Genomic DNA, 13,527 nt, shown 5'->3' with positions numbered 1-13,527 from the left:
AAATCGTCAAAGAACGACTGGAACATTCCCAAAGTCTCCTCATGAGCTACCTAAATCATATAATGATATTTTACAACTTGAAAAAAGAACCTGCAACTTAGCCACCAATGCTAAAGACTTTCTGCGCCTCCCATAATAAATAAAGACAGCTCAAATTTCCGCACCACCAAACAACTCCCCTCAACTGACTCCATTTCGGATGATCAACAAGAATATAAATTGCCCCATAAGCGAGTCTGGCAACGGTATAAGATAATCCAGCCGTATTTATAACTCGTGTAGACACACCCGCTACGGACGCAATACCCAACCCAGCAACAAACAGCGAGAAACCCTCAACAGAGTTAGAATGAGCAGCCTCATTTCGCTTCAGCATATCATATTGACGACGTGTAAGTTTTCCTTCGCGGATAGCAGCTTCTCCGTATTTTGCGAGATCTTCGCGAGGCGACACATTGTGGTCTAGGCCGTACCATTGCTTTAAGGTACGGGATGACAGGATCCCGTAAGCATAGACAAATTGGAACCCTAAGAAGAAGGGACTGTAGTTTGGTACTGAGTCGGCTGGGCCGAAGAGGCCGAGTGTTGTTAAGAGAGACATGAATTTTTGTATGGAAGATCGAATCCAGGATAGATGTTTTGGGGGAATTTAGTTATATTTCGAAAAATTCAGACTTATTTATATGGGCAAGCTAAGATTTGGGGTCCGAAAGTAACAAGCGCCACCCTCGCGCTATTTGTACAAATCGGGCCGAATAGAGCCCGACTATTCCGAGCTTATGTTCAAGAAGTGGAAAAACTATTTGGTTACTGTTCTTGTTTTGACTTATGATTCTTTGGACTATTGATGCATTTGTGGCACCCAAAAAGGAAGAATATCGATAAGTAATTAAATGATGCTTCTTAATTGAATCACGATCTATAAAACGTTCTCCGTCTACTTAGAGCTAGCGGTAACCTTGAGAGTAGATTTGAGTGGCAGATCCCGACTGGATGAGCCCACGTAGATCTCATAATTTCCACTTTGCAATTCCCACTTCTGTGCAGTCACATTCCAAGTACTGAGATCACGTCGGGTCAGCGGGAAGGAAACCTGGACCGATTTACCTGCAGGAACAAGGACCTTGTCAAATCCACGAAGCTGCTTTACAGGACCTCCTGGAATACCGACGTAGATCTGAGCAACTTCAGCTCCTGACCTGCGTCCTGTATTCTTGATAATGGCAGTGACCTTGGTCACAGTATCCCACAAATCGACTTGACCACCTTGCTCAATAACACCGGTAGGATAGGCAGCGATGCCATTCTTCACGGAAGAAACTTTGAGGTTTGAGAAAGAGAAAGTGGTGTATGAAAGACCATATCCGAATGCGTATCGTGGTTCAATGTTCTTTGCATCGAACCACTTGTAATCGGGTAAGCACACCTTCGGTGAAATTGGACTGGGGGTAAAGCTCGTATGGTGTGACAGCATAATCATGCCAGTATGCTGGGTAGTCAGTCTCGTTCTTGGCGACAGTGTATGGAAGCTTGCCGCTGAAGTTGCTGTCACCGTAAAGCAGAGATGTGATAGCGCGACCTGAGTCTTGACCGGGCAGATGGGCAAACACAATAGCAGTAACGTTGGGGTTCTCAACAAATGATTCGACCATGCGAGTTCCAGCGTTGTGGATTATGACAATAGTGTTGGGGCAAGTCTTTGCTACCTTGGCCACTAAAGCGTCTGAGTAGCTGTCGTAAGTTCCAGAGCGGTCCACTCCCTCAGAAGCAAATGCGTTAATGAAGACGAGACATGCATCAGATGCTTCCATAACGCCAAGTGTGTTTGGGTTAACACCTGTATCCCACATAACGGCAGTGTTGTCTTGATAGGCGCGTTGCTGAATGGCGTCAAGAGGTGCACTGATGTATGGGCCTGCATTTGCACCCGAGCCACCACCAACGCTGAGAGTACCATTAAAGGCTACCTGGTAGTCCAACGGTTCATCGATATATTGGCCGCCAGAGCCGAAGAGACCAGAGAGCGCCTCTATCTCAAAAAGAACGGGCTCGTAACCCATTTCCCAGGCATTTGACACAAGGACATTGTTAGGCATGAACTCTTTAGGAGCGGTAGCATCCCATCCAAATACCGAAAGCAACTTCGGTTTGCTCAGAGGCAGAGCGTTGTTCACATTCTTTACAAGTACATGGCCTTCCACGGCACCCTCAAAAAGAACGGGCTTAGCTTCTTGGGTCAGCGCATTGACAATATTATGGGGCGCGCTAATGTTGGGCGGCATTCCAATACCAAGTTCAGGGTAGCTAGGTGCATCCTGGTTCATTTGGTACCATGCTGCAACAATTCTGTATCCAACTATTAGTCCATTGGAAAAGTCAGTATCGCATGGGGCAATCGTACCTAGTTGCCATGTCATCTAAACGAGAAAGAGGAACGCTGCCATTGGTGACCGCTTCGGTGAAATTAGGTCCCCAGAAAGTCAGTCCATTGGGCATTGCCATGTCCAAGCCGGCCAAGGCAGCGCCGACACCAGAGTGCTGACCGTACCAGTCAGTCACGACGAAGCCGTTAAATCCGAGCTCTTCCTTTAGCAGACCGTTCAAGGTCTTGCTGTTTTGGCATGCGTAGGAATTATTAATGCGGTTGTAGGAGCACCTGGTTTCGTTAGCTTAGCTTACTATTTTGCTGGAATTGCAGAAAATCCTACATGATATTTCCGGCACCTGCCTTCAGTGCATCTTGGAAAGGCCATAGATAGGATTCATGCATTGTCTTATCATCAATGTTGCTAGACACGGACGCAACAGTTTCATTGTCTGAGTTGGTGGTAGGGTTTCGATAGGCTTCTTGTTCGTATCCAATAAAGTGCTTGATGATGTCAAATGTCAATGACAATTCTACGGATTGGATACCAGGGGTTATTTTATTCCTCGACTCACCTTGACACTGGCAATAACACCCTGACCTTGCATACCATCTACCGTAGAGGCTGCGAGTGCGCCACTCAGATACGGATCACTAGCAACACCTGAGAACCATTAGCACGGTAAATGCAAATAAGCTTGGAGTACACAAACCTTCCCAATTTCTTCCATTGGTGGTAGTTCTTCCTAACGGGGCAACTACAGGCCCAAGTGCGACATTAATACCCTTAGTGCGGAACTCTCCAGCCATATGCCAGCCGCGATCATGGGCAAGCGACTTGTTCCAACTATCAAGATATTATTAGATGCAAGTTTCGCAATAGGGCTCATTAAACCTCTTACCTAGCACCGACATGGATTCCACTTGGATAACTATTAACAAAGTCTGCCATGCGAACTCCATTACCCGCATCCTGCATACATAGTCCAGGAAATCCAAGACGTTCAATAGCTCCAATAACCCCAACGCAACTGGTAGTATCTGATGTGATTCCGTATGTGAGATTGTTCTAGCCTATGGTCAGTTTGTGAACATGCGCTAAAATTTTCTTGAACCCTTACCTTCTCTTCTAATGTCATCTGAGCAACCAGAGCTGAGGCCTTCTTATAAGCCCCAGCCCAGTCACCAGATCCTGTACCATTTGCTATACCTCACATTAGCTTTCTCAATGCAATGCGCGTTGAGCAGAGAATGGACCTACGTGAGGGGTACACAGCCGGGGACTCTCCATAGAAATGAGTGTCAGAAGTGATTTGGCCCTCAGTATGAGCAAGTCCACAAAGTGAAAAAACGGCCAAAGCCAGAGCGGCCTTCTCTGTAAACATCATGATGGTGTTCTGCTAGCTAGCCTGGACTCTTCGAGAAAACCACCTCGGTAAGAGGTCGTCATCCCTCTTTATATGCATTTCCGATCCCGTTTTGTTTCTTTTCCTTAACTCCGCAACAAAAGTCAATCTAGTGCTGTCATCGGTCAGCTCATCGGCGTAACATCCTGAACGGACTAGGGGATCTCCACGTTGGTTGCCTATTTGATCTATCTGGGATTGTCCATGCGCATGGACACTCGCCTAACATCTCCCGCAATAATTGATGAGAGTTCATTTGTGCAGTGGCTAACCCCACATTTGTGTTTATTATGCTCAACTCTATGGTTTCTGTGGGGTTCGCTCAGTCCTCCTTCGGTGACGTTATCGGGGTAGGGGCTGGGTAAACCTCGGGAGAATGCAGCCCATGGGTACGGCGTGTTTAGAGTTCTGAGCTTGATTGTTGGGGATGCCATCTGGAATATTCTATCAACTAGAGTTTCATCTTGGAGTATTGATCCATCGCCTTTTTTACGGCGTACCCGAGCACTTGTACTGTGTTATCTATATACATTCTAACATGAAAGTCCCAGTCGAATCAAATATCGTTATTTGGGGAGATACACTCCGACCAAACAAAGAAAGGCAATCGACGGAGAATTATCGGATATGTAAACGAATCTTCCAGAGAACTGCCATGTCTAGCTGCCGAAATCCCGCTTGTTTACGCCGCAGCTGACCCAAAATGTGGAGAGCATGTTCCGACTGCACACCCTGCATGCGGGGAGGAGAATGTGGGGCCCCACGAAATCCGGGGTTATAAGCGAACATGTGTGCATGGATTAAATTGCTATGGAGGATGTTTTAACATAAGCAAATTAGAAGAAATATACCTGTGGGCCATATTCTCAGAAATAATGATCGACTTGTCGTCGTGTCTGTGCAAAAGTTATATTGATTTCGTACCTAGTAGTATTGCAAGACGGCGCGCGGGAAAAGAAACCAAGGTTAGCCAGAGCTTAGCAAACTTAGTTCTGGCCCCTCCCCGCTTAGAGTTGCCCCGGCGAAGGAAAATAACTCAAAGGGGTGGGTAGATCTTGGGCTGTAAGAATGCTCTAGAAATGCTTTGACATGTCTTTGCAATCAGATATATTAAAACAAGATTAGGCTCGGGCTTTGGGCTTTGGGCTTTGGGCTTTGGGCTTTGGGCTTCGGGCTTTGGGCAATAAAGCCGAACTCGGTCGGCTTGTTTCCTAGGAGAGTCTTAGAAGAAGCTTTCGATGACTTGGTCATTCGACCGGCCGCTCGCCGGCTTTGTCGGCTAACTTGCCGGTAGAGCCATGTTTGTGCACACTCGGTGAGAGAAGCTTGAAGAACCACCAGCCACGTATTCAGGACATTACGGGGTTTCAGACTCGCTTTTTGACCAAGCCCCACGAGGCTCTCGTGGCCGTACAGATGTCATGGGCGGCAAAAAGGCAGACCACCAGACGCGAAGATATGGCATATTGCCTCCTATGATTGTTCCAGGTGCATATGCCATTACTGTATGGTGAAGGCAACAAGGCCTTTGAGAGATTACAAGAGGAAATTATGAGATCAAATGACGATGCCTCGATACACATCTGGGGTAACAGGGCTATTCCGGCTATACCAAGTTGGCAGAAACACCGGAATAACAGTTCGCACTATATTCTCTGATATCGTATTCGTTCACGACACAAAGGTGGCCGCATAGTTTCCCTTTGATCTTTTGACACGCCACCTTGGATTCTAACGAGTTCCCTCTGCAGGTCAGAACTCTGTACACAGGACCTTCAGCTTCCTGGGGTAAGGCTAAGGTGCCGACCGCAAGGGCAACAATGGTGGCTAAAATGATTTTCATAAAACAAGAATAAGAAAAAAAAAAAGGTAGTTACGGAAATTCCTTCTAATCGGGCATTTATTGACTCAGACCTTTAATGCCCGAGTGACTTTAGTGGATGGCTTAGTGAGGTTTGAGCGATATGATATATTGATGGGAGCACAAGTGAGCAGAAGATTGATGAGAGGAGAAATTTGAAAGCTTGTTGGTTAGCAACCTACCCGGGGACGAGCAACAATTATAGTAGAGAGAAACGCAGGGCAGAATTAGTTTCATACAAGGATCTACATATATATACAGATTAGTCGATACATTCGACAAAGTGGGGCTCACCTAAGACATACCAATGGGAGGTCCCTAAAGATGTGTAACTCCCAGGCATGCATAGGTAACGTCACGGAACTTGGCAGAGATTGCCAGGTAAGCTTTGGGCTCCCATGACGATTCGGATGAAGTAGGTTGTCTGTCATTTATGCCACACACATATAACTACCTGCATTTACCTAAACTTGCCGTTCCTTCGACAAGTAAATATTGGATTCAGGATGAGGAAAAGATGGGAAAACTAAAGACTTGTCCATCATCAAAATATGCTATATAATATAGCCGGGCTATGGTGGCCAGTTGTTCTGAACATTTTGTGGCAAGGGAGTGCACCTATTCAATATGCGATCATAGTGGAGATCATCATGCAATAAATGTCCCAATGTGGAGCCTGCCCAGGTGCGCGTACAGTTTCGGGAATCTTCGGTGATCTGTTTTTCAATACCTACAGTTTAGGCACCTTGTCGATCACTTATCAAAATCCTGGGAGCTGCGGGTTCACGCAGGCATATCCACTACATAAGTTAGATGTGAGTCTGACCAGGAGAACCTTGTTTATCGCTTGAAACCCCAGAATAGCGCGATGATCTGTAGCACAGAGCTCAACATTAGCTTCAGCCGTAGATCTACATCTATCGGTGATGTAATGTGTAACGTGGAGCATAAATGTACAACATGAAGAACCTGATCTTGAGATGAAGATCTCAGTGAACCTACCGTCTAGACTACACCTGTAGTATATACCTGAGCAGGGTAGGTAGAACAGGGTCCATCACGTGGGGAATGAAATCGATAAAAGTGATGTAGTAGTTATTCCTTGCCTTTGAGTGGCTAAAGTCCTAGCCCCTTGCATTCGAAGTATGTAGTGTTTGACCTAATCGGGTCTAGTGTCTCGGGGGTTAGGCTTTATGAATGATGCGGATACTATAGGTATGCCCTTCTTTTAGCCAACCAGCTATTAATAAAAGTGGATTCTAATATATCTAGGCTAATAGAATGTAGGTTTTCTATAATTATTATAATAAAGTCAGAAAATATAGCCCACATTAAATTAAGACTTTTGTAGTATAACTGTAGTATAACTAGGGAGGAAGACTCGGGACGGCTATGTTTGCACTGTTTGCATGTTTGTGCGGTTTGACCCACTCTCGGATGCAGACCAATCAGTTGATTGGTCTGGAGAGTGGGCATCCGCCTACATGTATGTAGCATAGCTCATAGCTCTCTCTCTTCTTCCCTTTCCCTCAACGTTGTTATTCGTTGTTCTTCGCACTTTTCTCTATCCTGGTAGACCATAGGCACCTCATCACAATAACTAGACCTGGCAAATAGGCATACCGCAGGGCAGCTTGGGTAAGGACCAAGTCTAAAATTTCAATCTGTTCAACTATTGTTCAATACCTACCTGCAGGGTGATGATGGAAGCTAGGTCAAATTTGAGTCAAGTGTTTTGCTTTTACGCGTAATAAGTTGTATCAGTGGAATATGGTCGTTGCTGCTATGGCCCTCCCTTTGAACCCATCCGAGACCGGGACAAGTTGCTCTACATTGTTGATTCCGTGTTACTTGCGCCGCATCCAAAGTTCTTCCGCACTACTGATTCTCTTGAGGTAGAAAACCTACTTCATTTCAAGCCTCCATCCTTCATCAAGGGCCAGAGAGGCCCGACTGCGCATCTACCGGTGAAAGCCGACCCAAACTACGAGGGACTTGTGTACGCTATTCTAAACATGCTCAGCAAATGGGAGTATCTGGCAATACCGTTGATATCCACCAGCTGTGGGACTGACTTCAGCGGAAAAGATACCCAAAACGAATACTGGCGGCCACTTTGGTGCAAACCCATCATACTGGTTCGGGGTTATTTGGAAGACGCATGCTATGAGGAAATGCTCATTCGCCGTCGCCCCAAAATTGCGACCTCCTTCTTCAATCTGCCATTCCAAATGGATATTAGGTATTCAGAGAAGCTCATTCTAAATGGTTGTTACCCGCCCAGCCCTGTCCGCAACATGTTAGTTTTGCTCTCAAAGGATCCATTTAAAGTATATAGAGAGGGCTTGGTTGAGAAAACCGAATCTCTTGTCGAGCATGACAGACACGTTGGCAGACGGTTATTTTACATGGATGTTAGTGCCGCGGGTGAATTTGCCCCTGTACTACTTGTTGTGGATTATCGTCTTGACCCATTAGACCAGACTACACCCTGGACTTATACAGGAGAGCCAACCTGCGCTTGTACCTTGGAATGTCGCCTCTTTCAATGTCTAAGCGGTACGATCACGATACAAAATCTGCTTTTTCTCATGGAAAGAAAAGGTCCGGACGAATGGAAATATTGGAAGGAGATTCCACATATATGGCACGGAATTCACAAATACTACAGTGTGAAAGGCTGTGATGAATTGTTGGATATTCGTGTTAGACAGGCTTGAACTGAAAAGATGCCATCTATCGTGGTAGAGTTGGTCCCTCGTGAGTCAGTGAATATTGGAGGAAAAGACCGATCCGATAACTCCAAGCGAAAACCATGGCGACTTTTCCCGTCTTCATGTGGGAATACATTCAAGTTTGTGGGCATCGAGAGTTGGGCAGATTATCTCAACACCTATCCTGACAAGCAGTACAAGGACTTGGAGAATTTCAGAATACGCATCGATAGTATGCGTGGCTCAAGGAGGAAAGGGTTATTTAGCGATAGGGGTCTCGTTGAAAGGCCTACGAAAGGGGATTACAAGGGATATATTTCTGATGAGGATGATCAGAGGAGCTTTGAAGATGATCAGGAGAGTCCTGAAGAGGATGACGCTGGGGAGTGAGATCAGGATAGCGACGAAGATTTTGAGCGAGATTGGAAAGACAGAAAAGCCATGAAACACCGGTACTCGTCATCAAGTGGTGGTTGTTAGCCTTATATCAGGATGGAATACACTCCGTACTAGACGTCTATACTATCTGCCCCCAGGTTCTCCAGGCATGAATTATGTCTGGTTTTTATCTTATTTGCTCTTATCCGGAAAAGGAAACCAAGAATCGTCAAAGGAAATCCGGTATAGGTAGTTTGGACACGCTGGGGTAAACTCCCTTACTTAGAAAACCTGGTCATCGAGAACAGACGCGGTGTGCCGAAGTAGAAATGCTATTTACTCATGCCAATACGTTGAACAGAAGGATGTATTTATCAAAAAAGGTTCTGAAGCCCAAATGTTTGGATTGGAGCTGGAAATACACTCTCTACTAAGCGATAAGCAAAAATATGCCTGGTGTGGATTCCAGAGCGGTATAAACTCCCCAAATGCAGTCTCTGTGTAACAGCAAAACAGAAAACAATCGATAATCCGAGGGTAGCCCACCAGTGGGTATTACCAGGGTCCAACGTCACTATCAGCCATAATGGATCAAAGTCCAATGATTGTCGAGATGGGAGAGGGGAAGCGATATCATTTCAGACCAAAGCCTTCGCTGTTTGTAACTGCATCCCAAAGCAGTCTTTGAAATTTCTCACGGCTGGCATATCGATATAAGCTCAGTGTGTTGAAGCACGTTCGTGCTGTAGGATATCGGGGTGAGTCGTCACCGAGGCAAGCGAGACGAATCGAAAGACTTGTAGCACCCATGGCGGGGATGCGATCACTGCCAGTTATGAATGACAGTATCTTTCGCTGTGATGCGGGTGGGGCCGTTTCGAAAAGGTCCCAGAACCATTGAACCACAGGGATGGTTTCAGGGTGGTGCGATGACCAGTTATCATATGATGCAACAGCTCGTAGGGATGTTACATCGAGTGGTTCGTCGGAGCCGCGAACAAGTAACTCAATCTCTTCAGCTCTGAACAATGATAAGGCATTGCCGCCACAAACTGTGAAAAAGCCTCGCTTGAATGGTTCGTACTGCCTAGCCACAGCAGTGTCAAGAAGGTAATATATGTATGCATCAACAAATTCACGGCGATTTGAATTGGTGACTGGTCTCTTTTCACCTCCAGCACAAAGAGGCACGTTGATAATTTCACCATATCGCTCAACCTGTGCAACAAAGTCATAGCAAAATGTCTCCGCGACATCTCCTTCATATTCTAGGAGCATGCGGAGTCCTTTTGCAAGTGCAGGGCGATACTCAGCGAGGTCTTCCAGTGTACACTTGAACTTTGGACGCTGGAAGGTTGCCGTCTGTGGAGCATTGGTTTGTGGAGCCGACGCTAGCAATTTCCTGAATGCAAATGGCGGCAAGTCGACGTCGAGAATAGTCGAATTGTAGATGGCGAGGCCAAGCAGAACTCCAACTAAGAAGAACTGTTCGGAGGACTCAAAGCAGAATGGGTTGAAGTAGCAGTATTTAGAATCATCGTCGTATATAAAAAGCCCTATATCCAGTCAGTTCAAAGGTCGATCAAACAGAGGTATTAGGCGTTTACTCACCATGATGTGGATCAAAGACCTCTCGAACAAGTAACAAGAACCACTCTTTTCGGAGACCTCCTGCATCGATACCTTCTTCTCCAACGAACTCAATTCGAAGTCCCTTCTTGATCTCCTCTTGGCCCGAGCCCACAACCTCACTAACGCCCCGTAGGCTGTCTTCAGCCAGACATTCTCGCCGCACTTTCAGCACAAGAAACTGGCTAACTGGGCGGGAGTTAAGTATGCTGTTGAAAAAAGCCTCTCGTGCCTTTACCTCCATCTGGCGACGTGCATCATGTTCAAGAATATGGATTTTTGCCCAAATGCTGAGGAAGAATGGATACTGACAAAACGAGAACTTTGAACCTTTCGACTCCCAAATTTCGAAATCGGATACAAGATCTGAGTAATCCAACAGTGTGTTATAAAATGAGCTGATGGGAATCATATATTCTTGATCGCGCGCAGAATTGTTCATAGGCTCGGCGAGACGGCGCTCGCTTGGGCCGATATCAGGTTTGCGCGATGGCTGTGAAGTGTTCGCTGTGAACAGTAAAGACATTATCCTTGATGCAGCTCTAATTTGCCAATCTTCAGCATAGATTCTAGGGGCCTCAGTCTTCTTAGGGGGCGCTTTGTTTGGCTGCCGTCGACTGATAGCAGCATGTAATTCAGCAGGCGTGTTGCCCGAGGCACTAGCAAAGCTGGGTATCAACTCGTTCCCATCTTTCTGGGGCGCATTGCGCTTGCGACCATGCTGGCGGATTAAACGGTATGTTACGAACCCACCGGCCAATTCAACGAGTCGTTCAAATTGATTTGGTGTAAACCGTGCAAACCATGAGACGAAATAGTGGTGGCAATCATTAGGCAGATTAGACATCAGACCCAGGATTCGTTTTAGAATGCCGTAATGATGATTGGAACTTCCAGGGCGGGCAACTGTTGCAGAGGCATCTTTACGAGAAAACTTGCCATCCCTTGTTGTTTGTCGTTGAGTATTCTTTGGATGAGATGGACGTCGTTCATCCCTATGCGGTTGTGGAGGTGGTCGGGGCGCAGAGTAGGCGAGTGGGGAAGACAACAGAGGGTTCGCTAGTAGTATAAGCAAGAATCGGGTATCCTCTGGCTTCTTGAGCTCTTTTCGAGGTCGCTTCAAAAGGTTTTCGCTAGCTTTCATCAATGCTCGTTGGAGATGCAATCGAGATGCATAAATATCCTTTTCGATCATGGAAGTATCAATTGACTCCCATTTTCTGTATCTGACTGTATCTGCTTCTCCGCGTGCTGAATTCGGTCTCTTAGAAGCCCATCGGTCAGCCCAAGAGCTACCTGCGGTCAGGACTAGCTGGTACCACTGGTTGAGTTCAGTCCAATTGATACGAGGGCTTCGAGAGGATACCGATCGAGACTTATGCGGCGCTTTCTCTTTACCAACGGGAGGCGCCTGTCCTTCCGCGTGCCCCTGTGTTTGAGCCCACTCATGCATCCACCAAGTTGAATTTTCTCCCACGTCTCCCAGGAGTAGAGTTTTCGCGTCAGGTTCGAACACAGGCACGTTCAAACTAGGTTCGTGTATAGTAGTGGGGTCCAATTTCATTCTTGGAGGGTTGCCACTGCTCGCAGATCGGACTGACTGCTGATAAACAGGGAAGGACACATTGACAGCTGAGCATCCTTTGAAAGCTGAGATAATGTAGTTTTCCAAGCGCTTGAATATCAACGGCTGGTCCTCTTTGTCTTTCGCATCCGGATCTGTATGTCGCGCCGGCATTTGCGGTCGGTGATCTGGGGTTGAACCTTTCTGTAGATCCGAATTTGCACGTGTCCGTACTATTGGTTCATTTCCTGTCCGCTGAGCAGCATTTGGTGTTAATAGGTTGGTATTCTCCCTAGATCCATAGAATCGATCGCGTTCATTGGAGATGGACGTGCTCCGGCTGCGAGGGTCTCGCGGCGCTGGCGCTGAGAGGAAATCGTGCTTCGGTCCTGCCGCGAGCGATGATGGTAACGATTCTCCATCAGGGCAATCTCTTTCTGTACGTTTGTCATTTGGTGCTTGTTCTAAACCAGAACCATCAAGAAGGCTCTGGAAGTACGCTGAGAGACATCCATCTATGAGACGCCTGGTATAGCCGATTGACAGAGGAGCATCTATACTTCATTAGCTACATTCGAGCAAAAAGAGGCATCCATGAGCAATTACCCGGTCTCGGTTCATTTGGCAGGCGTTGAAGCTGAGCCTTGGGCGGGTCTGGAGGAAGTGGTTTTTGTAGTCGCTTTTCCAGTTCTGGGTCCACTCGATTATTTGTCTTCTTCGGTGGCTCCGCGTCAAGATCTGTCACCATCAAGCAAGTAGTGCAGCGATAGGTGTTCAGATGACGCGGCCAGCGGACGGTCGAGTTACAGGTCTGACATTTGCCCTCTGCCAGGTCACCTCCAAGTCCGCCTTTTGGTACATCCTTGCGAGGACTTGTCGCTAGTGGTTGAGCCGGGTAGGTGACCTCGTCTGAGTCCGAATCCGAATCCCAGGTCGCATTCTTCGGTTCGGCCTTGTCACGCTTCTTCCCAAGCGTAGCGAAAGGGAAAGGATGGCTTATAGAGCGGTGGTGAGCACGGCGGAAGGGACTTGTGGGCGATGTGCCATTCATTGGAGGCATGATTTGGTCATTCTGAGGTTGCGATGGACGTCGCAGAGGGGTCGCTGAGGTGGAGAGCAGGGAAGGTTTCGAGCTGGATGGTATTGGCGGATTACGTTCAGATTGGGTTGGCATAGGAGCACCTTTGTTCGATCTTCGCGGAGTGAAATATTCAAGATGGAGCACGGTAGGTAAGGAGCTAAAAGGTGGAGCTTGGACCTTCCGCTGAACGCATCCAAATCGATCGTGGGGGAGTTGACGATAGCGAGGGACCGAGGAAGGAGGGATAGATTCTTTGTATAGTTATGTGCGTCTTCCAAAGCCAAGTACCTAAATAGATAAATCTCTTATCAAGCACCAGGCTAGGTCAGAGGAATTTAAACAAAGAATGAAAGTGAGACGATTGTAAAGTGTATGTTCATAGTCCTTGGACGGATTTGGAAGCGACTAACGACATCTCCGAGGTGGATGTCTTAATCAGCGGGCACCCTTGCGACTACATTAGGTACCGACATTTCGATCAAGGAATCGATTGATCTACATCTGACGCGTGGATAGAAATGAATCCTTG

At 46.8% G+C, this 13,527-nt stretch overlaps 4 protein-coding genes across 4 annotated transcripts; 1 reads left to right on the top strand and 3 right to left on the bottom strand.

Annotated features, from left to right (window-relative positions):
- Positions 1-97: 97 nt before the first annotated feature.
- N7478_004197 (MAPEG family protein) lies at positions 98-601 on the bottom strand (the record flags this gene model as incomplete). Its single annotated transcript, XM_056920411.1, has 1 exon — positions 98-601. One exon carries the CDS (start codon positions 599-601, stop codon positions 98-100), a length of 504 nt encoding a protein of 167 aa, XP_056778448.1.
- Positions 602-937: 336 nt separating this feature from the next.
- On the bottom strand, positions 938-3,750 carry N7478_004196 (beta-glucosidase; the record flags this gene model as incomplete). Its single annotated transcript, XM_056920410.1, is given in 9 exon segments — positions 938-1,405; positions 1,425-2,346; positions 2,402-2,656; positions 2,709-2,869; positions 2,941-3,029; positions 3,079-3,212; positions 3,268-3,434; positions 3,487-3,557; positions 3,627-3,750. 9 exon segments carry the CDS (start codon positions 3,748-3,750, stop codon positions 938-940), a joined length of 2,391 nt encoding a protein of 796 aa, XP_056778447.1.
- A 4,611-nt stretch (positions 3,751-8,361) lies between these two features.
- On the top strand, positions 8,362-8,736 carry N7478_004195 (uncharacterized protein; the record flags this gene model as incomplete). The annotated part of the gene is made up of 1 exon (XM_056920409.1): positions 8,362-8,736. One exon carries the CDS (start codon positions 8,362-8,364, stop codon positions 8,734-8,736), a length of 375 nt encoding a protein of 124 aa, XP_056778446.1.
- Positions 8,737-9,357: 621 nt separating this feature from the next.
- N7478_004194 (HECT-type E3 ubiquitin-protein ligase) lies at positions 9,358-13,091 on the bottom strand (the record flags this gene model as incomplete). The annotated part of the gene is made up of 3 exons (XM_056920408.1): positions 9,358-10,280; positions 10,336-12,471; positions 12,524-13,091. The coding sequence occupies 3 exons, from the start codon at positions 13,089-13,091 to the stop codon at positions 9,358-9,360; spliced, it is 3,627 nt and encodes a 1,208-aa protein (XP_056778445.1).
- Between the last annotated feature and the right edge of the window lie 436 nt (positions 13,092-13,527).

The sequence above is a fragment of the Penicillium angulare genome (genome assembly GCF_028827245.1).
Source record: "Penicillium angulare strain IBT 27051 chromosome Unknown utg000004l_segment0_segment0, whole genome shotgun sequence".
Classification (NCBI taxonomy): Eukaryota; Fungi; Ascomycota; class Eurotiomycetes; order Eurotiales; family Aspergillaceae; genus Penicillium; species Penicillium angulare.
Note: the sequence above shows the minus strand (reverse complement) of the source record. Positions and strands in the feature narration are given on the sequence as shown.